We start from the raw sequence: 26267 nt of genomic DNA, 5'->3' as shown, positions 1-26267 counted from the left end.
GAAACAAACACAGAGAGGCAAATGAGGAGACCGAGAAATATGTTCCAGATCAGAGAACAAGAAAAAGCCTCAGTAAAAGACCTTAATAAAAAAGAGATAATTGATCCATCTGATAAAGAGTTCAGAGTGATGTTCATCACTGAACTCGGGAGAAGAATGGATGAATACAGTGAGAACTTCAAGGAGTTAGAAAAATATAAGAAAATATCAAGCAGAAGTCACAGAGCTGAAGAATAATACCTGAACTGAAATATCAAACAACTGTTTTCACCTTGACACTGCAGCAAAAAGAAAAAGAATTTTTTAAAGAGAGGATATGTTAAGGGACCTTTGGGACAACATCAAGTGGAATAAAATTTGCATTACAGGGGGCCCAGAAGGAGAAAAGAAAGGGCCAGAAAACTTTTTTGAAAACAGGAAGGCAACAACATTTCAGATCAAGGAAGCCCAGAGAGTTCCAAAAGAGATGAACCCAAAGAGAGCCACACAGATTATAATTAAAATGGTTAAAAGTTAAAGATAGAGACTCTTTCTTTTCAATGAAGTGGCCAAGTGGTTCATGGATGGTGGCCTTGTGGACACAAATAGGCAGACCTTTATGAAGACCCTGACAGGCAAGACCACCACCCTTAACTATGAGCCCAGCGACACCAAAACCAAAATCAGAGATGAGGAGGGCATTCTGCCTAACTAGCAGCATCCAACTTTGGGGAGCAAACAGCTGGAGGATAACCACACTTTCTCAGACTACAATATCCAGAAAGAATCTACTCTGTACTTGGTACTTCACCTGCAGGGTGGCATCACTGAGCTGTTCCTCTGCCAGCTGGCGCAGAAATACAACTGTGACAAGATGATCTGCTTCTAGCGTCATGCCCATCTACACCCTGTGCTATCAACTGCCACAAGCAGGTGGCCACCCCAACAACCTGCACCCCAAGAAGTAAAATAAGGCCCCTCCACTGGCTCTTCCTTTGCCCACAATGGTTCCCTCCTGCCTGGGATCCAAGGCTCTGGGGCCTCAATAAAGTTTCCCTTTCAATGACTGGGTGTCATTGGGGGAGATAGTTAAAGACAGAATCTCAAAAGCAGCAAAAGAAAACAACTTGCTAAGTACATGGGAAATCCTCTAAGGCTTTCTGCAGAGTTTTGAGCAGAAACTTTACTGGAGTAAGAAAGTGGCATGACATATCCAAAGTGTTGCAAGGAAACTTTTTCCAACCAAGAAATTCTCTACTCAGCATAGTTATCATTCAGAGTTGAAGGGGAGATTAAGAGTTTTCCAGATAAACAAAAGCAACAACAACAAAAGAGTTAAAAAAAAAAAAAAAAAAAAGAGTTCATTTACCACTAAACTGGACTTACAAGAGATGTTAAAGAGATTTCTTTAAGCTGAAAAGAAATGACACTAATTAATAACAAGAAAATATAGGAAAGTAAAAATCTCACTGGAAAAGATAAATATATACAAAAAACAGTGGATCAATCATTTAGCTTTAGTAGAAAGCTAAAAAGACAGTAGTGGTAAAAGTACCCAAACTATAATAATTAGTTAAGGGATGCATAAAATAAAAAGATAAAAAATGTGACATCAAAATACAAAATGTGTGTGGGGGGGGGTAAAAATATAAATTTTTCTAATGTGTTCAATTGAAGTTCCTATCAACTTAAAACCAACCATTATACACAAAGGATGTTATATATGAACCTCACATGGTAACCACAGAACAAAAATTTACAGTAAATATACATCAAAAAAATGAGAAAAAAATCCAAACAATACTACAGAAAGCCATCAAACCACAATGAAAGAGAGAAAAAAGAAAGGAACAGAGGAACTACAGAAAAGTCAGAAAACAAAGAGAAAGGAATCCATGCCAATACTAAAGAAATTCATCATCAATCACAAGGGAGGAAGGCAAGAGAAGAAGGAACAAAGAACTACAAAAACAATTTGAAAACAATAAACAAAATGGCAATACATATATATCAATTGATAATTCATTACTTTAAATGTAAAAAGACTACACTTTTCAATCAAAAGACAGAGTGGTTGAGTGGATTTTAAAAAAAAAAAAAAGGATGACCATTCTATATGCTGTCTAAAAAAGACTACCTAAGTAAGGACACCTACAGGCTGAAAGTATAGGAATGGAGAAAGACATTCCAGGCAAATGGAAATGAAAAGTGGTGTAGCAAAACTCTTACCTAACAAAATAAACTTTAAAACAAATACTGCAACATCTTCCTAGGAACAATGCAAAAGGCAAGGGAAGCAAGGGAAAAAATGAACTATTGGGATTTCATCAAGATCAAAAGCTTTTGCACAGCAAAGGAAACAGTTAACAAAATCAAAAGACAACTGACAGAATGGGAGAAGATATTTGCAAACGACATATCAGATAAAGGACTAGTGTCCAGAATCTATAAAGAACTTAGCAAACTCAACACCCAAAGAACAAATAATCCAATCAAGAAATGGGCAGAGGACATGAACAGACATTTCTGCAAAGAAGACATCCAGATGGCCAACAGACACATGAAAAAGTGCTCCATATCACTCGGCATCAGGGAAATACAAATCAAAACCACAATGAGATATCACCTCACACCAGTCAGAATGGCTAAAATCAACAAGTCAGGAAATGACAGATGCTGGCGAGGATGTGGAGAAAGGGGAACCCTCCTACACCGTTGGTGGGAATGCAAGCTGGTGCAGCCACTCTGGAAAACAGCATGGAGGTTCCTCAAAATGTTGAAAATAGAACTGCCCTATGACCCAGCAATTGCACTATTGGGTATTTACCCTAAAGATACAAACGTAGTGATCCAAAGGGACACGTGCACCCGAATGTTTATAGCAGCAATGTCCACAATAGCCAAACTATGGAAAGAACCTAGATGTCCATCAACAGATGAATGGATCAAGAAGATGTGGTATATATACACAATGGAATACTATGCAGCCATCAAAAGAAATGAAATCTTGCCATTTGCGACAACATGGATGGAACTAGAGCATATCATGCTTAGCGAAATAAGTCAAGCAGAGAAAGACAACTATCATATGATCTCCCTGATATGTGGAAGTGGTGATGCAACATGGGGGCTTAAGTGGGTAGGAGAAGAATAAATGAAACAAGATGGGATTGGGAGGGAGACAAACCATAAGTGACTCTTAATCTCACAAAACAAACTGAGGGTTGCTGGGGGGAGGGGGTTTGGGAGAAGGGGGTGGGATTATGGACATTGGGGAGGGTATGTGCTTTGGTGAGTGCTGTGAAGTGTGTAAACCTGGTGATTCACAGACCTGTACCCCTGGGGATAAAAATATATGTTTATAAAAAATAAAAAATTAAAAAAAAAATACAAAAAAAAAAAAAAACAAACAAACAAATACTGCAGGGATGCCTGGGTGGCTCAGTTGGTTAAGCAGCTGCCTTCAGCTCAGGTCATGATCCCAGCGTCTTGGGATTGAGTCCCGCATCGGGCTCCTTGCTCAGCGGGGAGCCTGCTTCTGCCTCTGCCTGTGCCTGCCATTCTGTCTGCCTGTGCTCGCTTGCTCTCTCTCCCTCTCTCTCTCTGATAAATAAATAAAATCTTTAAAAAAAAATACTGCAATAGAAGACAATGTCTGTAATAGACAAATACTGTAATAGAAGACATTACCACATAATGATAAAGGGGTCAATCCAACAAGAATATGTAATATTTATAAATATATATGCATCCAACATATGAGCAACAAAATACATAAATACTGACAGGCCTAAAGGGAGAAACTGACAGCAACATAATAATAATAAGGGACTATAATATCCCACTTACATCAATGGACAGATCATCCAGAGAGGAAATCAAAACAGAAACATCAGTCTTAAATGACACATTAAACCGATGAGCTTAATAAATGTATATGTAATATTCCATCCAAATAAGCAGAATGCACATTCTTCTCAAGTATATATGGAACATTCTTCAGGAGAGCTCACATGTTAGGCCATGAAACAAGTCCCAATAAATTCAAAAATTTAAATTATCAAGCATCTGTTCCAATCACAATGGTATAGAGAAGAAAACTAGCACAACTACAAAAAAGCACAGCAGTTAAACAACATGCTACTAAACAACCAATAAGTCACTGAAAAAAAAATCAAAGGAGAAATAAAAAATTACCTAAAGACAAATGTAAACAAAGTATGATACACCAAATTCTATGGGATACACCAAAAGTGGTTCTGACAGGGAAGTTCACAGCTGTACAGGCCTCAAGACCTCAAGAAACAAGAAGAATCCCAAGTAAGCAATCTAAATTCACACCTAAAGCAACTAAGAAAAGAACAAATAAAGCTAAAGTTAGTAGAGGAAAGGAAATATTAAGATCACACCAGAAATAAATGAAATAGAAACTAAAACAATAATAAAAAAGAAATTTTTTATTCAATTAGGTTCAATGAAGCTAAGAGCTGGTTCTTTGAAAAGATCAAAAAAATTGAAGAACTTTTAGCCAGTCTCAAGAAAAATCAAGCTCGTCTCAACCAAAATCAAGAAAAAAGGAGAGGACTCAAAAAATAAAATCATAATAAAAGATAACGACTGACACCATAGCACAAAGGACCATAAGAAACTACTACAAACAACTATATGCCAACAAATCAAACACTCTACAAGTAATGGATAAATTCCTATAAACACACAATCTTCAAGGAATGAATCATGAATATAGAGAAAATCCGAATTGACCAACTTCTATAAGGGAAGTATATCCTTAATCAAAAACTTCCCAGAAACAAAAGCTCAGGACCAGATGGTTTCACTGGTGAATTCCTCCAAACATTTAAAGAAGATCAAATGCCCATTCTTCTCAAATTCCTCCAAAAAACTGAAGAGGAGAGAATGCTTCCAAACTCATCTGGCAAGGCCAGCATTACTCTGATACAAAAACCAAAGACACCACAAAAAAAGAAAACTACAGGCCAATATCCTTGATGAACATAGATGCAATAATTCCCAACAAAGTATTAGCAAACCAAGTTCAGCAATACATTAAAAGGGATCACACACCATGATCAAGTGAGATTTATTACAGGAATGGAAGACTGATTCCACATCTGTAACTCTACCAACATGATACAGCACATGAAGAATAAAAATCATATGATCATGTGATCATCTCAATAGATGCATAAAAAACATTTGACATCTATGACATCTATGACAGAAACTCTCATAGAGGTATAAAGGGAATGTACCTCAACATAATAAAGGCATACTGACAAACCCACAGTTAACATCATTCTCAATGGTGAAAAACTGAAAGTTTTCCTCTTAAGATTAGGAACAAGACAATGCCCACTCTCATCACTTTCATTGAGTATATTACTAGAAGTCCTAAGCACAGTAATTAGGAAATAAATAAACAGACAGATAGATAGATAAATAAAATGTCAGAAGAAGAAAGAATTGAAAAGAAAAAGTAAAACCATCACTATTTGCAGAATAACGTGCTATTACTGAAAACCCCAAAGTCATCAAAAAACTGTTAGAACTAATAAATACATTCAGTAAAGTTATAAGATGCAAAATAAATATACAGAAATCGGTGGTGTTTCTATACACTAATGATCAAATGTAAGAGAAATTAAAATTGTATCTAAAAGAATAAAATACCAAGGAAAAAATTTTAACCAAGGAGGTGAAAGACCTGTATACTAAAAACTGTAAGACACTGATGAAAGAATCTGAAGACTCAAATAAATGGAAAGATACTTTGTGCTCATGGATGGAGGAATTAGTATTGTGAAAATGTCCATATAACCAAAGGAATCTATTGATTTAGTATAATCCCTATCAAAATTCCAATGGTATTTTTTCACAGAAGAGTACAAATAATCCTGAAATTTGTATGGAACCACAGAAGATCCTAAGAAGCCAAAGCAATCTTTAACAGGAGAACAAAGCTAGAGGTAGCACATTTCTTAACTTCAACTGTACTAAAAGCTATAGTAATCCAAACAATATGGAATGGGCACAAAACAGACGCACAGTCAGTGGAACAGAACTATAAATAAACCCACATCTATAGAAATAATTTGGGACAAATGAGCCAAGAACATATAATGCAGAAAGGCTAGTCTCTACAATAAATAGTGTTGAGAAAATTGGTCAGCCAAAACTGGACTGTCATCTTACACCATACACAAAAATTAACTCAAAATGGATTAAAGGTGTGAACAGAAGACTTGAAACCATAAAATTCCTGGAGAAAAGCTTATGCAGTAAGCTCCTTGACATCAATCTCAATGATGTGTTTGTAAATCTGACTCCAGGGGCAATGGAAGCAAAAGCAAAAATAAACAAATGGGACTACATCAAACTAAAATCTTCTGTACAGCAAGGGAAATCATCATCAAAATGAAAAGGCAACCTACTGAATGGGAGAAGGTATTTGCAAACCATATCGATAAAAGGTTAATAACCAAACTAAATAAAGAATATGTGAATCAACAATTGAAAAAAAAGACCTTAAAAAATAGGCAGGCCATCTGAATAGATCTTTCTTTCCAAAGAAGACATACAAATGGCCAACAGATACATGAAATGATATTCAACATCACTAACCATGCAATTCAAAACTACAATGAGATATTACCTCACACCTGTTAGGATGGCTATTATCAAAAGGGCAAGAAATAGCAAGTGTTGATGAGGATGTGGAGAAACAGGAACCCTTGTGCACTGTTGGTGGGAATGCAAACTTTACAGCCACTGTGGAAAACAGCACACAGATTCCTCAAAAATTAGGAACAGATCTACTGCATGATCCAGCTTTTCCACTTCTGGTATTTATTCAAAGAAGACGAAAACACCAATTCAAAAAGATATATGGACTCCTATAGGTTCACTGTAGCATTATTTACAATAACTAAGATACAGAAAAAACCTGAATGTCCATCAATAGATAAATGGATAAAGTTGTGGTATAAGCAAACAATGGATTACTACTCAGCCATAAATAAGAACAAAACCTTGCTATTTGTGACAACATGGATGGACCCTGGGGGCATTATGTTAAGTAAAATAAATCACACGGAGAAAGATAAGTACTGTATGATTTTACTCATACACAGAATCTGAAAAACAAAACAAAACAAAGGAAATGAACAAACAAAAGAATACCACAATAAGCTCACAGATAACAGAGAACAGACTGATGGTTACCAGAAGGGAAAGGAGTTGGGAGTGTAAGTGAAATGGGTAAAGGGAGTCAAATTGTATGTTGACAGATGGTAAGCAGACTTTTGGTGGTAATTATTTTGTATTCCATATATTTGTCAAATAACAATGTTGTACACCTTAAAGCAATATAATGTTATATACTAATATTATCTCAATTTAAAAAATACTTATAATGGCAAAAGCAAAAGTAAACAAAATCAAACAACATAAATGAAAAAAACCTAAACAAGGTACAACCTAGACCTTTAAAAGGGGAGTAGATAAGGAAATTATGGTGTATAAATAATGGAGTGCTATATAATCATTAGTTAGAAATTCATTCTACATGAGGCCATGAAGAAATGAAGAAATGAAGAAAAGGATCGTCCTAAGAAAGTGTTGTACTCAATAGTCTTTTCAGTGAAAACAAAGTTGCCACGTACCAGACTCTGGGTAGCAGCCATGAGAACCCTACTAGTTGGTTGTACCAGACTCTGGGTAGCAGCCATGAGAACCCTACTAGTTGGTTAATTACCCTTGCTACATGGTTCTTTTGGCTTCTTGGCATTGGACTCATTCATCATCGTCCCAGAGGCCCTAACACTTCTGAAACATGACAAACTTCTGTTACTGAGTCCCAGTTATACAGTGATTGGCTAAATGAGAGAAACAGAAAGCACGGGGCAAAAAACCGGGATCGCAAATAAGGTCACGTTGGGAGCCTCCTAAATTCTAAATTTCCTAAATACATCTTCCCCATCCTAAACCTCACCCAGAAAATAACACTTTCCCTCCTCGATGGGTAGCATCCTTTCCCCTGTGAATCCCAAGACAAATAATACTGCTTTTCCCCACACCCAACCAATCTAAGTTTGTTCATTCATGCTATGTGCCACACAGGATATTCTTTTTGTTTTGTTTCATTTTGTTGTGTTATGTTGTGTTGTGTTTTGTGGACAATGACAAAGTGGAGAAAGACCAAATGAACACAATTTAAAGAAAGTCAAGTAAAATTAACTCCTTGTCAACCACAATTCACATGAAGTTCTGATCAAAGCCCTATGAAATGTGATAATTCCTTGTATTTCACAAATAAGAAGAGACGATGGAGATTTTCCCTTGAAAGCTGCGAGGCATATTAGAATCAGATAAGTCTCCTGAAGTTACAAAGAGTGAAAGGAAAGAATGGCAGGCACACAATAAAGTCAATATATCATTAAGCTGAGCTGACTTCTTTCCTCATCTGACACCCACAACTAGATTCACCAGCAAACGGAGATTCAAGTAAATGGAACTGTAGTTAACAGTATTTTTCTTTTCACAAAACTTAGACTCTGAGGAAAAAAAAAATTCCCCTTAAAAAATAAGCACCAATAATTCCAGTAAAATTCATATAAAATATGGAATGTGCATAACTGGTCCCAACCAAAAACAGTTAAAAAGAAATGAAAATGCTTTCTGGCCATTTTCCTTCCCCAGAAATTCTCCTCTGAGTCATATGTATTTCTGTTGCAGGTGGAAAGCCTTCCACATGTTACAAAGCTGACTGTTTAGTCCTAGAAGAGAAGTTGGGTAGTAAGAAGTAGTGAAAAAATGTCACAGAACAACATGAGGAGACACCACACAGAAGAACGTGGGTCACCTCCGTTACACGGGAGACAAATCTTAAAGATAACTCAAGTTCACTCAAAACCAGAAAGCTAACAGGGAACACAGCTGAAAAATAAAACAAAACCCCCAACAAATGAAAAAAACAGAACAAAAATCCTTCATCAATCTTTCGATGCAGAGCTGTGTCGCAAAAGCCGAAAAGGACAACTCCAGATGGGAGATGTAAAGCAGTTTACTCTGTGCAGGAAAAGGCGTCAATCCATATAGAAGTTATCATGTCTGAACTATGCCAACAGTCTCAGTACAAATTATAGATGTAATGGGTCTTATGCCACCTAGAATAATCGACCAAGCGCGCCTCCCCTGGAAGGATTTTTTATAAAGCAATCTGCCAAGGCCAGAAACTGGTCTGTGAAAAAAACACTGACACATTATCAGGCAGTAGAAGTCTAACCACAACCTTCTTCTCTTTTCTTTTTTTTTTTTGTTTGAAAAAGGTTAGGATTATAAATATTAAAAACTTAATTTGACTGAATAATGACTATCTTGAACACCCAGCTGCTTCTTTTTCATCGTATTCAATACTTTGCAAATTTTCATCATTAGCAATTCACATGAAGATGGCCATAAACCAAGGATGATGAATGCTACTAGATATACAAAAATTAATCTTACATTACATGCTCAAAACCGAATCTCCCAGCTTCTGAGGAACAGCTAAAAGGAACAATTTTAGTGAAAGAAGAGTTTAATTGGAATATGGTTAAAGATACTCTTGTTTCATTTCAAAGACCGCACAATTGAGAAGGGCAACCTATCTTCTCCCTGCTCAGGCAAGACTGAAAACTTCATTCAGGTTTCATTCAGATGTCACTCCCTTCAGGAAGCTCTTCCAGAGCCACCAAGCCCAGGTTAGATTCCTCACCCGAGCTCCCTCCCTCCCTACCTTGCTCACCTCCACCTCTCCCAGGGCACAGATCACAGCAAGTATCCATCCTATTTTTCCCTAATTGCATGCTTAGCTATCTGCAACCTCTGCTAAACTAAAAACGTGAGAGCAGAAAGGTGTTTTTTTTTGTTTTTTTTTTTTATGTTTCATCCTCTGTACCTGCACTCACTATTACCTGCTACATGATTACTAAAAAACTCTTAGTTGAAAGAACAGACAGAAGAAATATTACAACAAGCTGGAGACTAACCAGTAAGGGGATATTTTTAATTCTTAAATAAGTAGAACATGATTTAAATAATACAGAAAGTTCTTACTCCAGTTCTTGGCACCACATATAGAAAATAGCCAAATATTCTGAAAGCAGTATAAATACATTTACATAGCCTGTTGGGGAGATCAAGAATTAAAAAATCACTTAGTACAAAGACAATTCTAATACTTGAGGTCTTTCTTCCTCTGAAGGTATAAAAGTCTGTATCAAAATTCACTAGAGGCAAGAACATGATTCTGTGCCATTCCTAGCAGACCAATGAATCCCACAATGCTACCAAGTCCAGTGCAGCAAAGAGCTAGGTTCCTACCAAACTGTTCTATTTTAGTAACAACGAAGATAATGACAAATGCTAACACATCGTGTAGTAACTCTACCTATGCTAATTCCACAGTAAGGAGGAACCAGAAGGGAAAGCTACAGAGTAAAACACAGCCTGGGCCAATGTGTAAGCAGGATGGAAGATGAAGAAAGAGACCACATGGTGTCAAAGCAAGCTCTCCCTTCTCTGTTTTCAAAAATAGCACACAAAAGCTCGGAGCCTCTGCTGGAGCCCAGCCATCTGCTGCTGACTAGACAGGTGACACCCTCTGTACTATGGGGGACACTACTGTTCCTCCTATCCCACTGCTCTCTTTCTGGGGATAAATGAGCTACTAATGAAAACATTCTTAAAGCTCCTTCAAAGGAACTAAAGGTCATGTTATTTTCATTGTTGCTGAGAACTCTTAAGCAAGAGAACTCTTCTTGTCATGCTAACTTAAAGGAGCTGAATCCCACACATCAGAATCCCAGGAATCGGTGTTAGAGACGACAATTCTGAGATTCTACAGAGGGTTAAGGATGGGTTAAATTCTACTGCACTGTGCTGAGGGAGACAGAGGTACACTCTTCAAAACCCTATTGTGCTTCTCTGAGGAAGAATTATCGACCCTAGATTCAGTCATTCTCCACTACATCTGGCTCTCCTTTGCCTACTTCCTACTGACTATGTCTCTCTATGTAGAGCAACAAAAGTGTTACTCGAGCTGAATATTTCGGGTTATCACTGAGGTAAAGGACAAAGAAATACCTAGAAGAAACTTTCAAAGAAACTGGCTCAAGCTACTTTGGGACTGAGCCATTTTCTAATTGGTGTTATTTGGTCCCATAAAAGTAAACTCATATCAGAAAATGTGAAGTTAATAAGCAGAGAATAACCCACTGGGAGAGCAAAGATGACCAAGAGGCTGACACACTCACTGCTGCTGCAATTACTGAGCTGAGATTAGAAACAACACAGCAAATAAAAACCCGTGAGCATGCCAGGAGAGCCCTCGAAAGCTGACATCACAAAATCCCAGCACCTCTTCCTGTTTATGGGAGGTGAAGGAAAAAAGATGCAGCCCAACTCAGACAATACAGTAAAACTGTGCTGGTGCTGGTATTATAAACAGCAGGAACAGCAGCAATTACCACTGTCAAAATTCTAGTGTATATGGATTTACCTGTGAATACTTTTACTTATCTAAATACAATTTTGGTTTTAGTTTACATTTATCTTTATTCATTTTCACTGAGGTCATTTTAACAGAGAAGGGGAAAGGGAGAAAAATGGAGGTAGAGTATACACAGGCATTTCACACTTCGGCTACACCTTGTAACTACCCGACACTCTGCCTTAGTTTGGGAATGGCAAATAGGTTTTACCTTGAGTAGGAATCCCAACTGATTGATACAGGCTGTACTGAGAAGGTCCACTTGGGCTAAATGCAAAGGAATATACACAAAGTGTATACTGGACAAGTATAATATGGACCTGCCATCCTGGTTCTACTCCAGTGGGAGATTTTGCTCCTTAAGGGATATGTGGCAATGTCTGAGATAATTCTGGTTGTCCCAACTAGGGAAGAACTGGTGGTAGAGGCCAGGGATAGTGTTCAACAGTCTACAATCACTCCCAATCCACCAAAACTAAGAATTATCTATATAGGAGGTTAGTAATGTTGAAGTTGGGAAACTATAATCTAGTCACATCTATCCTATAGTTAGTTCATGGATCAAGTCTTTACCCAAATGACATAAAACTAGTCTTGGACTATGTTCCTGAGCCACCCTTCCTAATGCTAGAGTAATTCTATATAACTTCATTGGAGTATTAGAAACATGGAATCAATTTGATTTATGCACATTATCATGATAGGTCCCTAACTTGGTACTGTGATCACACATTATTTTATCTCCTGAAGCCTTGGTTTCTTTATCTACAAGAAGAGAGGGTACACTAGATAATCACTGACATCACAAACAAAAACAAAACTGCTAGGAAGTCCTTACATGTGCCAAAGGGAATAAGCCCTGGTTGGTAATTTCCCCAACATAAGATGATCTCTCTTCAGTATAGGACAAGTTTACCAATTCCTTTTCATTTCTGTTAATACAGTTTAATAGCTGTGCCTGAAATTAAAACCATTTAAATTTTCATGTAATGTTTAATTATTTTCCATCTGAACATTTAAGTTAAGATGCTTTGGCATCTTAAGGTATTCTGGTCTTCTTGTCCCTCACCATTACACTATCTGAAGTTAGCTTCTCCAGTTCTCCAACCATCTATTCTATTCTCTTATATCATTTAAACTATTAGGACCAATTATATAGGTGCTGATGGTTAGACTTTTCTTTTTTTGCTCTACAATTCTCCTTCATCAATCAATTAATCAATTCAAATATTTCAGGACCTTCTCTGTGCCTATGATAATAACAGTGGACAAAGAAGTAGAGGCAGGAGCTACAGCTGTTGACACAAAACACAGTTTCAAGCTTGGAAGCATTTACAGGCCAGTTAAGAGGGTGGAGCACAGGAAGCTACTAGAGAACAAGTTATACTAACGAGGTGGTAGCAAAGAAATGTCACTATGAGGGTAAGAAATGCCAGAAGAATGAAATGACATGTCTGCTGCACACAGATTAAGGATGACCTAGAAGCTATCATAGGAATTGTTAGGGAAAAAAATCATTATGAATCAGATGCAGAAGGAATGCTGGCATGTAGCAATGACTTCAAAGGTAGGTTCTATGTTTTAAACATATGTTAGATGGATAGGAAAATATCACTGAATAATAAACAGGGAGAGCCCATGAATGTTCTCTCCAGAGACTAAAATTATACAGAAACATTTGGAGGTGTTAAAAAAAGCCAAAATAGGCCTCAAATGGAGTCACTTGTGCCAAGTCCCACATCAATAAACCAGGACTTAATACCTAGCCTAGTTGTGGGTTCAGCCCCTCCCACGAAAGTGACCCAGAACCAGATAATTTGGAATCACTAGTGAGGTCATCTGCCCAAGAGACCCCTTCCATCCCCTATAGGAAGGTGATCTTGCCTGAAACAAGCCTCTCTTTGATAAACAAAACCAACCAAACAAACAAATCCTTTTCCTGCTCCTCCCTACCTATAAAAGTCTTTCATTTTGTGCCGGAGCTACACAGAGTGCCTTTGTATATGCTAAATACATATGTATATGCTATGTGTACATACATATGTATATATATGTGTGTATATGTGTATATACATATGTATATGCTATGTATATGTAAATACATATGTATATGCTAAATGGGATATTGCCTGATTTCCTGAATTGTTGAATAAATCCATTAGAATCTAAGTTTTACTCAATTGAATGTTGTCTTTTAAAAGAAGTTAATGATATAAAGTCATATGTGTTGAGTGAGACCACATCTATCAGAATGGAGATCCCATAAACCAACTGTGAAAAAGGGACATTTATTTTAATATATGGGGAAGTACCCACTTAACCACTTAACAAACTGCTAGTTCTCCAATGTCTCAACATGGGCACCAAAGAACTTTCTGAAGCAAAGTGTGAATATTTCCCCTTAAAGATCAATTTTTCAAGATTAGGACTACAGCCCCAAACCTAAATTATTTAACCCTATGGCACCTATTTATATATTTTTCTAAGTCATAATCAAATTATTTTCACCTGTGGTACCCCTTTGGTAGTAAAGCTAGTATGTTCACTACCTGGTCAGCTTTATGTCCACTAGAAATACTAGAAAACCATTAGGTCCACTACCTAGCGGTCCAATAGCAAATGTCTCAAGTTTTTGGCATCAGTTGGGAAGACAGCATTTTAGATGTCATTTCAGTATTGTAAAATAATTATATGTTTATATGAACACAAGAGTAACTCTGAAATGATTCCCCCTTTAGCATTTACTCTTTAGGGGATAACTTTTTTGAGATTTTTTTATAATGTTCTTACTTAAAACCAGATTATAGCTCTTTGTGGCCTCTCTCTCCAACTCCCAAATCCCTGAGCTAATAGTCAGGGTTCCAACAAGCACTCTATGCTTCAGTCAAATGAACTTTGGCTGTCATCAGTACCTCCATTCTGCCTAAAGAGTCTCACTGGTTTAGAATGTCCACAAAGTTCAGTGCCATCAACTCTTAAACCAACACAATCACAACATAATCTAATACACAGTACTTTGAAAACAAATGCTGAGCAAATCACACTATTTTTCAATTCAGTGCATTTCATCTGTTTTTGGCATGGTTGCAAATAAGTTCACATTACAAATGAATGGATTTTAAATTGTGAGAATTTATCAAGGACTGTTTATGTTTAAGTTTTCCATTATTTTATGTATTTGTTATTTAATTTTATATAAAAAAATGTGAAAGTGTAACTGCCCTTTTTTAAAATTCAGAGAGAATTTTTAACAACACTCTCAATAGAGTCCTTTGACAGTGAATTGAAATAAAATTCTGCCTCTGTTTGCATCAAGTATACCCTCCTAATACTTAAGCATAAAGGATTCAGAAGGAGATAGAACAGAGAAGAGAAAAAACAACTCTTACTATAACTCTTACAAGTAACAGTGATCATAGAAACAATAAGAGAGCCCCCCAAATGATGAGAAAAGCACAAAACATTTGTCTCTATACAACCTCTGCATTCAGAGGAAAAGATACATATACTTAATCCTACTAAAAGTAAAAACATACCTAATTTTATTTTCCAGGTCTTCAGGATCTGATTCTTCAGAGCTTCTGTACTTATCTGGATCTGGAAGTGTGCTCGGATCAAATCCATCATCATCATCATCACTCCAATCCAGAAAGGCTTCCTCTTCATCTCTGACCTAAGAAAACACAAGGGGAGTTGTGGTTTAAAAAAAATGGCTGATGAATAGTCTTATTTCAGGACTCAAATAAACACTTCTCTAATTGATAGCCTCAAACTGGAAGCCTTCTATTCTGGTGAAAGCCATTATTGACTTTCAGAACTACTATCATTTGCAAAGAAAAAGGAAATCCGTGTCATTTCAAAAATAAAATGAAAATATGATTCAGAAAGTAAATCACCATTAAGTCCTTAAACACAACATGGGAAAAATGGTCAGTTTTACTACTTCCACATAACTCAACTGTCAAAGAAATAAAGTATAAAAGTTTTTTTGTGCTCCTATCCATACACATGTAAATTTCAAAACTCCCCAGAATATTACATGAAGATATAAAAGGCCAGATAATAGGGTAGAGAAACTCTCACTTTATGATCACAGTAATCTAAGTGTTAAAATTAATAATCAGATCAATACAAGTTCATTAATAGTAAGGAGTGTTCTAAATTCAAGTGTAAGTATGAAGTCACTAAAACAATGGAAAAGGAGAGGAATACCAAGAGACAGATGAAGCAGTAACACATGGAATTATCCCCATTTGGGGATAATTCCGTTTTATGCAAGTGGGAACGTAGGTGGGCTCTTTTTTTTTTTTTTTGCTTTTATTTTATAGTGGTTTATTTTTGTCAAAGAACAAAGCAATGTAATGTTAAAATACGCTTACTACACATTTATGTAATGACCATCCCTTATAGAAATTTTTTTTTTTGGCACATTGTGCTTCTTATCTACTAGGTTACAAAACTAAACAATTATCACCACATGCATTAAACAGATTATAAGTAGGACTTAAAAAAAAATTCTGGATGAGTTTCTCTCAGTTACCATCTTTATAATTCTTCTTCACACCATATGAGACAAACGTCAATGATTCTGTTTTCAAATGTTTAATGTTCTTTCCCAGGAAGTGAATAACAACTCAGAATAGCATAGCAAGTGACTGTGCAAGGCCATGATAGAGGGCCTCTAACACTTTCTGAACAGCTCTCCCTGGATAACATCTAAACATAACAAAAGGATGAAGAGGAAAAAGAAAAGAAGGATTAGTCATCACTGCAAAAGGCCCCTCTTGCTTTCCTGGTAAAGCTCCCAGCTGAAAATAACAGGCCTGAAAAAACTGTAGCAAAGGTGGGGGTGGGGGGATTTGCCATCAAATGCAGTAAGCAAAGGCCTGCACAGCATACTATATGGTCCACTTGAAAATACTCAAAGATATCAACAAAATAGAGTGTCATCATATACTCAAAAGCACTAATCTCCTGGGCTACAAGGTATTTCCAATTTTCCAGTCTGATGCTCTCAAAGGAATCTGAAGACAGAGCAGAATCGAAACAGTTCTCAAGTTTTTGGTCTCAGGGTACCTTTATACTTAAAATGTATGAAGGACTCCAAAGTCCTGTGAATGTAGATTATATCTACTGATAATTTACTGTATTAGAAATTAAGACTAAGATTTTTAAAAACTGACTTTAAAGTAACAACAAAATTCACTACATTTTAACATAAATGTCATATTTTATGAAAAAGTCATAATTTCCCAAAATAAAAGAACATTGTTTTAGATTTTTGCAAGTTTCTTTAATAAGTATTTTCCCTTTCTTTCTTCTTTTTCTTTCTCTCTCTTTCTTCCCATTCCTTCCTTCCTTCCTTCCTTCCTTCCTCTCTCTCCCTCTCTCTTTCTAGAGGGAGAGAACATGTGCATGTGAGCTGAGGGAGAGAGGCAGGCAAGAGAACAGGGAGAGGGAGAGAGAGAAGAGAGAGTCTCAAGCAGGCTGCACACACAGCATGGAGCCTGACACAGAGCTTGATCTCATGACCCCAAGAACATGACCTGAGCCCAAAACAAGAGTCCGATGCTTAACCAACTGAGCCACGCAGGTGCCCCTTTCATAACTAGTTTAAAAGGAGACAACGGAATGCCCAAATATTCCCCTGCATTCACAATGTGCTGTTCTGGGTGAAGTATATGAAGAAAATCTAGTCTCTCTAAGATAGATAGTTAGGAAAGGGAGGAGTAGTTTAATAGCCTTTTCCGATAACTGTAGTTATGACTTTCCTTTGATAATACAACAAACCCTGATGAGTAGTTTCAGAACAAGTAGTTGCAATATAAAATCTGAAGCCATTCCGTACTGTTAAATTAAAATCCAATGGCCTACTTTTCACTTTGAATATATCTTTAACCAGTAAGTGATGGTGTAATATCATGCATCTGCTATTTGGAAAACACTCCTTCACTTAATTTATGCAGATCTTCCTGATGTGAATCTTCAAGTGCTGACACATCTCATTTTACAATATTTTTTAAAATCACATTTATTAATATCACCATCAATATCATAAGAAGTATCTTTCAAAGTATGGGGAAGCTATTGGTGGATACAAGTTCTCCAAAATTCTAATTTTTTTCTCAGAAAGTAAAATTTTATGATTAACAACAAATATTTTCAGTTTTTCCCTTGAAATGTAAGCAACAAGCAATAATTTTCCTCTGGTGGTTTTCAAACATTTCTCTTTATTATAGAGGAGTTTTACTAGAATACATCTGGGAATGGCTTTGTGTTCCTCTTTCTTGTGGCTCTGCAACCTTCTCACATCTATCATTTCATGTTTTTCACTACATTTGGGGAGTTGGGGCCATTATTTCTTCAAACATTTGCATGCCTCTTTCTCATCTCTCCTTCCACGACTACCAGGACATACATATTGGCCTACTTCACAGTTCCCTGACGTTTTGTTCTTTTTCTTTATCCAGTCTTTTTTCTTCCTGGTTTTTGGACAGGGTCACTTTTACTGGGCCTCCAGGTTTGCTATTCCTTTCTTCTGCTATTTCCAAACTACTTTTGAGCCCATTCGGTATGTTCGGGCACTTTTTTTTTTAAACAGTAATTGTGTGTTTCAGCACAATTGTGTGTTTCAGGACTACCCAGCTTTTTTTGTTAATAGTGTTTCCATAGCTCCGCTGAGATTATCTCTGTACTTATTCATTCATACCATATTTTCCTTTAATTCTCTGAACATACTTTCCTTTAATTCTTTGAACATATTTAAAATAGCTGCTTTGAAGTCTGCTAAATTCAAATCTGGCCCAATAGTCTCTTTGACTGCCTTTCTCTTGGGTATGGATCACATTTTACTGCCTAATTGCATTTCTAATATTTTTGTAGAAAAATAGACACTGCAGATATAGAAAATGAATTCTGTCATGTTTTTCTGAGGACTACTGGATATGTATTCTATTAGGCAGTTATCTTGCTTGGATTCAAACCACAAACTCTCTCTAACCCATGGTGCTCAGCATTAATAGCTCTGTTTGGTCCTTGTGGCTGCCAAATGCTGCTTTTTTAGTCTGACTTCCTACCGGTGTCCCCTGAGCCTATAACATGTGACACTCAGCCAAGGATTTAAGCAAAATTAAGCTCACCTTCTCTATAGTTTTCTTGCTTGTGGGAACTGCTCTAATTTCTACCTGTTTTATTGGGTTTGAGATCTATGTTCTGACACTGCAAGTAGAATATTTCATTTAACTGCATTTTAACATCTAGTACCATTTAATATGCTCTTTTAGCATTTATTATAAAGCAAGCAGACTTCATAAAAGTCCTATAATAGAAGAAATAAATTACATAGTGAGACTCAGTATAAATATCTCACTCAGTATTCCTGTGTACATATTTGACTATTTGAAGGAAAATACTAATTCAGACTGATGAAAATTTAGCTAGATAAGATATTATTTGGATTTCTGTTACTCTAACTCTCTTCCAATTAACAACATTCAGGTTTTGTTATTTCCTAACTTATAAGATGATCACCATATTGTTTGTATTGCATTACATACCTTAATGCATGACAATGGCAAATGAATTTAAGCTAGCATTCATTCCTTTCAGAAACAACTTCAACCTACTAGAAGTGTAGGGATGATGGGAAAAAGTCACTTTTATGTTGATCTTTCTTGTCCTTTGGTTCATTCTTCACATGGTCAGAAATAAAAGTATAAAATATATCTATATTATGAAAAATACAATGTGGCTCTTCAACAGTTTTAATTTATTAAAATAAAAACACTATCATTTATAACAAATACAAAGCATACATAAAGGTCACTAATTGTCATAATGAAAATATAAAGCACCACACTCATTTTTATCCCCTTTTGGGATTATCTCCATGAGAATATAAATACTGATATACCTCCCACTTCCCAACTGTGACATCTCAGTGTGTTAGGACACCATGGCTAGAAACTGATAGCAAAGGAACGACTTAATATATAAGCATTTTAGCAGGAAAGTAACTAAATTTCTACCTTAGAGATGCCATACCTGACAGCAATGGGAAGGGTGGTTGAAGGGGATAAGATTTGAAGGTAGGATATGTTTAAAAACCATAATCATCCAGCTGAAAAGAGGGATTCAGTGAAGGAAGCGGCCACAGAAATGGAGGTGGGGACATGTCTGAGAGATGTTTTATTTATTTATTTATTTTTGACATGGAGATAGAGGGAGATCACAAGTAGGCAGAGGGGCAGGCAGAGAGAGGGGGGAAGCAGGCTCCCCACTGAGCAGAGAGCCCAATGCTGGACTCAATCCCAGGACCCTGAGATCATAACCCAAGCCGAAGGCAGAGGCTCAACCCACTGAGCCACCCAAGCGCTCCATGTCTGAGAGATATTAAGGAGGGAAAACCAACCAGATTCCGTGAACTACATGGGTACATAATATATTGCAGAAAATCAATATGCACAGAACCATAACTGCACATCAAATACGGTCCAAGAAAGCCGCTTGGTAAATACTGCAAAGATGCCTTACAAAAACACCTTTCTTCAACACATGTCTATTAAGAAGCTATTATATATGCCAAAAACAGTCTCATAGATCAATGGAACAGAACAGAAATCCCAGAAATAGACCCTCAACTCTATGGTCAACTAATCTTTGACAAAGCAGGAAGGAATGTCCAATGGAAAAAAGACAGCCTCTTCGGGCGCCTGGGTGGCACAGTGGGTTAAGCCGCTGCCTTCGGCTCAGGTCATGATCTCAGGGTCCTGGGATCGAGTCCCGCATCGGACTCTCTGCTCAGCAGGGAGCCTGCTTCCCTTCCTCTCTCTCTGCCTGCCTCTCTGCCTACTTGTAATCTCTGTCTGTCAAATAAAATAAATAAAATCTTTAAAAAAAAAAAAAAAAAGACAGCCTCTTCAATAAATGGTGTTGGGAAAACTAGATAGCCACATGCAGAAAAAAGAAATTGGACCATTTCCTTACACCACACACAAAAATAGACTGAAAATGGATGAAGGACCTCAATGTGAGAAAGGAATCCATCAAAATCCTTGAGGAGAACACAGGCAGCAACCTCTTCGACCTCACCCGCAGCAACTTCTTCCTAGGAACATCGCCAAAGGCAAGGGAAGCAAGGGCAAAATGAACTATTGGGATTTCATCAAGATCAAAAACTTTTGCACACCAAAGGAAACAGTTAACAAAACCAAAAGACAACTGACAGAATGGGAGAAAATATTTGCAAACAACATATCAGATAAAGGGCTAGTACCCAAAATCTATTAAGGGCTCAGCAAACTCAACACCTAAAGAACAAATAATCTAATCCAGAAATGGGCAGAAGACATGAACAGACATTTCTGCAAAGACATCCAGATGGCTAACAGACGCATGAAAAATGCTCCACATCACTTGGCATCAGGGAAATACAATTCAAAACCACAATGAGATACCACCTCACACCAGTCAGAATGGCTAAAATTAACAAGTCAGATAATTACAGATGCTGGCGAGGATGTGGAGTAAGGGGAACCCTCCTACACTGTTGGTGGGAATGCAAGCTGGTGCAACCACTCTGGAAAACAGCATGGAGATTCCTCAAAAAGCTGAAAACAGAGCTACCCTATGACCCAGCAATTGCACTACTGGGTATTTACCCTAAAGATACAAACGTAATGATCCAAAGGGAGACGTGTACCCGAATGTTTATAGCAGCAATGTCCACAATAGCCAAACTATGGAAAGAACCTAGATGCCCACCAACAGATGAATGGATAAAGAAGATGTGGTAAATATATATACAATGGAATACTATGCAGCCATCAAAAGAAATGAAATCTTGCCATTCTGCAACGAGATGGATGAAACTAGGAGGTATTATGCTTAGCGAAATGAGTCAATCAGAGAAAGACAACTATCATATGATCTCCCTGATATGAGGAAGTGGAGATGCAATGTGGGGGGGTTGGAGGGTAGGAAAAGAATAAATGAAACAAGATGGTATTGGGAGGGACACAAACCATAAGAGACTCTTAACCTCACAAATCAAACTGAGGGTTGCTGGGGGTCGGGAGAGGGTGGTGGGATTTTGGACACTGGGGAGGGTATGTGCTATGGTGAGTGCTGTGAAATGTGTAAACCTGGTGATTCACAGACCTGTACCCCTGGGGATAAAAATACATTATATGTTTATAAAAAAATTAAAAAATTAAAAAAAAAAAGAAGCTATTATATGTGCCAGATACATGACTAGGTTCCGGGGATGCCTAGTAATGAGACAAAGTCCCTACCCTAACAAGAAAATGAGTTCTCCTAGGATATTACCCATGGAGAAGCATAGCATGAAAGCCAGGCTCTATTTCTGGGGAAGAGCCAGTCAAGAGGGAACTGGCTCCACCGGTCCTGCCGGCTACCTTATAGAATGCAGCCTTCCACTCACGGCTCCTCTGACATGGAGCTAACTGATGGCAGATCCTGACGGTCAACATGCTTCTCTTCAGGTACTTCCCGGCTGGAAGCTGCAACCACTCCTGCCTCACTGACTGATCACTCGCCCACCTCTTCCCCCAACCTCAGCTCCAAACAAGAACCTATAGGTGCGACAGTGTCACACCTTACTACTCTCTTCTCTCTTTACAGCCCCAAGAAAGAAGGTCTCACACACAGAAATCAGGGTCACCTCTATGAACTGGCTGTTCCTGAGATAAGAGTTTCAGAACCTCGGAAGAAAATATTTCACCTAAAATAAGAATGGCTTTTCCTAAAATAGTTACTTGGAAGACTCAATTATAAGTAGGACAAAAGAAAATACTTGAAAAAGAAAGGTAACGCAACTAGCTTTTATTTTGTTTTCAGTTTTGATGATGGCAAGAAACACAGATATGAAGTGTCACCCTCCAACAATAAATTCACAAAGGGCTCTGACACACTTTATCTTACTTGATTTTCAAGCCCTATGAAGTAAGAAGATAATTACTGCTCTTGTTCTCAAAATGAAAAACTGCGATTCAGAGGACTAAATAACTTAACCAAGGTCACACAAACCTGGACGTATGCTAGGCCTTCTCCTGGATCACCCTGAATCTCAACTCTCACCGTAAAAATCTCTGGATTTGCTGCTTGTACAATTCTTTCTTCAGAATCAAGCATATTCTATGAGCTTCATAAAACACAGAGTGCTGCTTTCTGTGTACCCTGCATGAACCCACCTCCACTCTGACTGGCCTGGTCTCCCAAACACGTCTCTGGTGTCTCTTGCCTGCAGCCCCACACCAGCCTACTCATCAGACTCTGTAGCCATTCTTCCCCTCCTTCTAATCACATCAACTGTCTATGTTGGAACTAGAATGTTGTTGTTGTTTCATTAAGGTTGAAGTCTGATCATGTTTTCACCTGCTTACAACCTTTTAAGACACACTTTCATTCAAGTCCTAGAACAAGACAAGCCCCCTCCCATCTCAACAACCTCACGCCAGGTATTTTTTTTTACTAGAATCCCCTTCCACTTACTCTCGTCTGAGGTGCAGTGTTTTCTGATACCAAATGTGGTGTCTTTTCAACACCAATTTTCCAATGCCAAATGAGTGTACCAGCAATTCAATTCCGACACTATACAGAGTCAGCAAAGACCCCACAGGTAAAGGGCTCAGTCCCACAAGACATCAGCTGCAAGTGGGGTCCCCAAATGACATGCACTTCTTCCTAGCCAACTACAAATTTAAGGATTCTCACAACCTCCTCCTCAGGTTTGATAATTCTTAAGAATGATTCAGAACTCAGTACAGTGCCCTGCTATGACTGCCAGCTTATCTATTATAGAAGTGACAACTCAGGAACAACCAGATGGAAGAGATGCACAGAACAAGGTATGGATTGGGGAGAGGGACAGAGCTTCCAGGCCCTCTAAAAGGTGTGCCACCTTCCTAGCACCGTGACATATTCACCAACCTGGGTGTTCTCAGAATCTTACTGTTCAAGAGTTCTTGTAACTCCATTTCCAGACCTAACTTCCTCTCAAGAGAGAGGAAGTAGGGCTAGTTCCCATCCTCTAATCCTGTGTTCAGCCTCTCTAGTGACCAGGCCCCCTTTTGATGCCCTGAGTCACCTCATTTGCACAAACTCAAGTACACCGGACAGGGGATTCTTATGAGTAATACAGCACTATCACTCAGGAAATTCCAAAGATTTTAGAAGTTCAGTGTTGGGAACCAGGAATAAAGATCAATTATATTTTTTATTATATAACACCTCATTAATTCCAAGTCATCTGGTCTTAGATTAAGCATTTCTAAACATCACTTCCTGTCTATGTTGTAGATTTGTTTCAGTGCTATACCTTGAGTGAATTCCCTATTTAATGCCTGTATTCCTTCCTAAGCAGTAGGTCCCATGGGAGTAAAGGCCATATCCCGCTACTGCTGTTGGAATAAATGTCCAGGCCCAAGATGGAGGCACTCCTACCTTGGGAGCCATGGGAGCAAATCAAAACTTTTGGGTCCCTGTAAATGCTCTGCTTGACCAGAGATGCACTATATCGAGTCAACTAACCCCAAGCATCAAGCCAACTCTGGGCTTTCTCACCCAGAACAAGACTATGTGGCCCCAATCAATCAGATACTATTTTCCCTCTTCCTTGTTCTTTATTCTTTATCCTATCAATGCTTCCTGCCATAAGTCCCATTTTGTAGTTCACCAATAGCAGACTTTCCACTTTGCAAAATGTTAAAGCTTGTATCACCTAAATTGTCTTCTTTGAATATTTTTTTAAATTGCTCACTACTGTAATCAAAAAGCATAGAACAGGTTCTCAAATATTTGATAAGTAAAAAGATATTTAATGTGAAAATACTCAAGTAGAATATGATTTTATTATTATTAATGAGTGTATAAATACTTATAACTGATAAAGGTTTAACACTGGTTAAGTTAGAAATCTCATCAATTTAGATCTGATCATAGGATTTTTATAATAATTGTCAACCATTTACATCTCAGATTCCTCAGGTACAAAACAAAAATATTTTATAATATTTAGGCATAAGGAAGCTGATGAGAGCTTAATTAATTGCAGATGCTTGGAAAATATGCAACCAGCTTCTTAATAGGAAAGAAATGAGTGGTCAGTAAAGAAAAATGAATGTGTGATAATGCCTAATAAAAAAATTGTTTTTAAAATTCCCTCTAGGAGATTATGTAAGAGAACTTCAGGTAAGAGTCAATATACACACCAAGGGCTTATCCATACACAGAGAATCTAGTTACGGACTCAGGTACGAATAAGACCTTGACCCTTACATTGATTCAAAAAATACGGGAACCTCAAGCACTTCCCTCAGCTCAAATTAGTCATTTTCTTAGAGCTCAGTATATGTAGCCCATCATGGGAAGGCAAAAATAAATGAGTTAGGATCTTAGTTTTGAGAACTTTAAAATTTTAGAATAGAATACTGCTTAAACTTCCTTCAGCAGACAGGTAGCAGAGAGCCAGACAGTACATCTAAATACATTTCTATATATGCTGTATTTCCTTTACTTCTTTTTCTTTCTGAGGGCATGCACAACTACAGCCAAAGCAAAATTAAAGTAAAATCCTAACGCTAAAAGTGAGAGAGTACAAAATGGCCCAATAAGAAATGTAACACACTCAAAGCTTGATAAAAAGAAAACACAAAGTGACATAACTCTAGAACATCTCTGAGAAGCGGAGAGGAGGGCTGACAAGAGAGGGAAAGAAAACAGATTATTTCCTTGAACTACACACAAAAAACCATAGCATATTTTATTAGGCCAAAGACCTTGAATGTCTATAAAGTAACAGGGACTAAGATTTTATTTCAATCACTTCACTAAGGGGTGGAAACGGAAGTAATACTACATGCCGTGGATGGAGAGACACACATGCTCGCAGCTTGTGATCATCAGTGAGGAAATCAACTCCAAGTCTAAATTACCTAGATTTCCTTCTTATATACTACATGGCATTCCACAAAAATAAATAAGATACGCCCTAAGAATTGTCTTCAGATTTGAGTTATGTAATTCCAGATAGGATTTTTTTAAAAGACTTCCCATAATGCATGAATTAAAAGCAGAATGCCAACTCTGACACCCCAAAATTTCTTAAGGGAAAATCCCAAAATTCATAATGAACTATTTCTGATCCTGAAAAAGAATGTAAAGATGGTGAAAAAAATGTTTAGAGAAAAATGAGGTATTCAAAATATTTCTTGTTCTCGCTAGCAAAACTTCAAAACAACTAAGAAAGCACTGAGATGATACTTCAGAGTTTTGAAACTTAAAAATTCTAATTGCTAAAGACAGCCAACCATCTTCAGTAATTAGAGATGGATTCATTTTTTTGAGATTTACCCAAGCTACACATTCCAGGTACGAAGTTCCTGAGTGAAAAAAAATCACTGATGGGTTTTCTCAATTATAAGCACAAAAGGGTTAATGATATTAAAAGCTGAAAGTCAGCATCTACTAGGGTCCATGTGCAGAATAGTAAACACAGGAGCAAGCTGACAGAGAGATCACTGCTCCTGACCATAACGCCAAATTTTAATTGCCCGACTCCTCCACTTTTTAATAAGGATGTTGTCATACTTATTAAAATACTTTAGAATATTTTCAGTTTCTGGCTCTTAGAAATTTATTCCATAATAGCGATGTTGGGCTTTGGCCTAATGCTGATTTTTATACTCAGTTGCTTGGTATCTGGCCAAAGGGTGTCTTT

The 26267-nt window shown here is 37.4% G+C and overlaps 1 protein-coding gene and 1 pseudogene across 1 annotated transcript in view; one reads left to right on the top strand and one right to left on the bottom strand.

The window, feature by feature from the left end:
• Positions 1–26267, bottom strand: part of DDX10 (DEAD-box helicase 10) — a 277722-nt gene that overhangs the window by 24186 nt on the left and 227269 nt on the right. The window contains exon 17 of the mRNA XM_059179811.1: positions 15067–15203. Coding sequence (XP_059035794.1) covers positions 15067–15203 — 137 coding nt within the window. The remainder of the gene's footprint in view (positions 1–15066; positions 15204–26267) is intronic.
• On the top strand, positions 560–947 carry LOC131818738 (ubiquitin-ribosomal protein eL40 fusion protein-like; annotated as a pseudogene).

Source organism: Mustela lutreola, chromosome 1 (genome assembly GCF_030435805.1).
Source record: "Mustela lutreola isolate mMusLut2 chromosome 1, mMusLut2.pri, whole genome shotgun sequence".
Lineage (NCBI taxonomy): Eukaryota > Metazoa > Chordata > Mammalia > Carnivora > Mustelidae > Mustela > Mustela lutreola.
The sequence above is the reverse complement of the archived record's forward strand: the minus strand, read 5'-3'. Positions and strand labels throughout refer to the sequence as shown.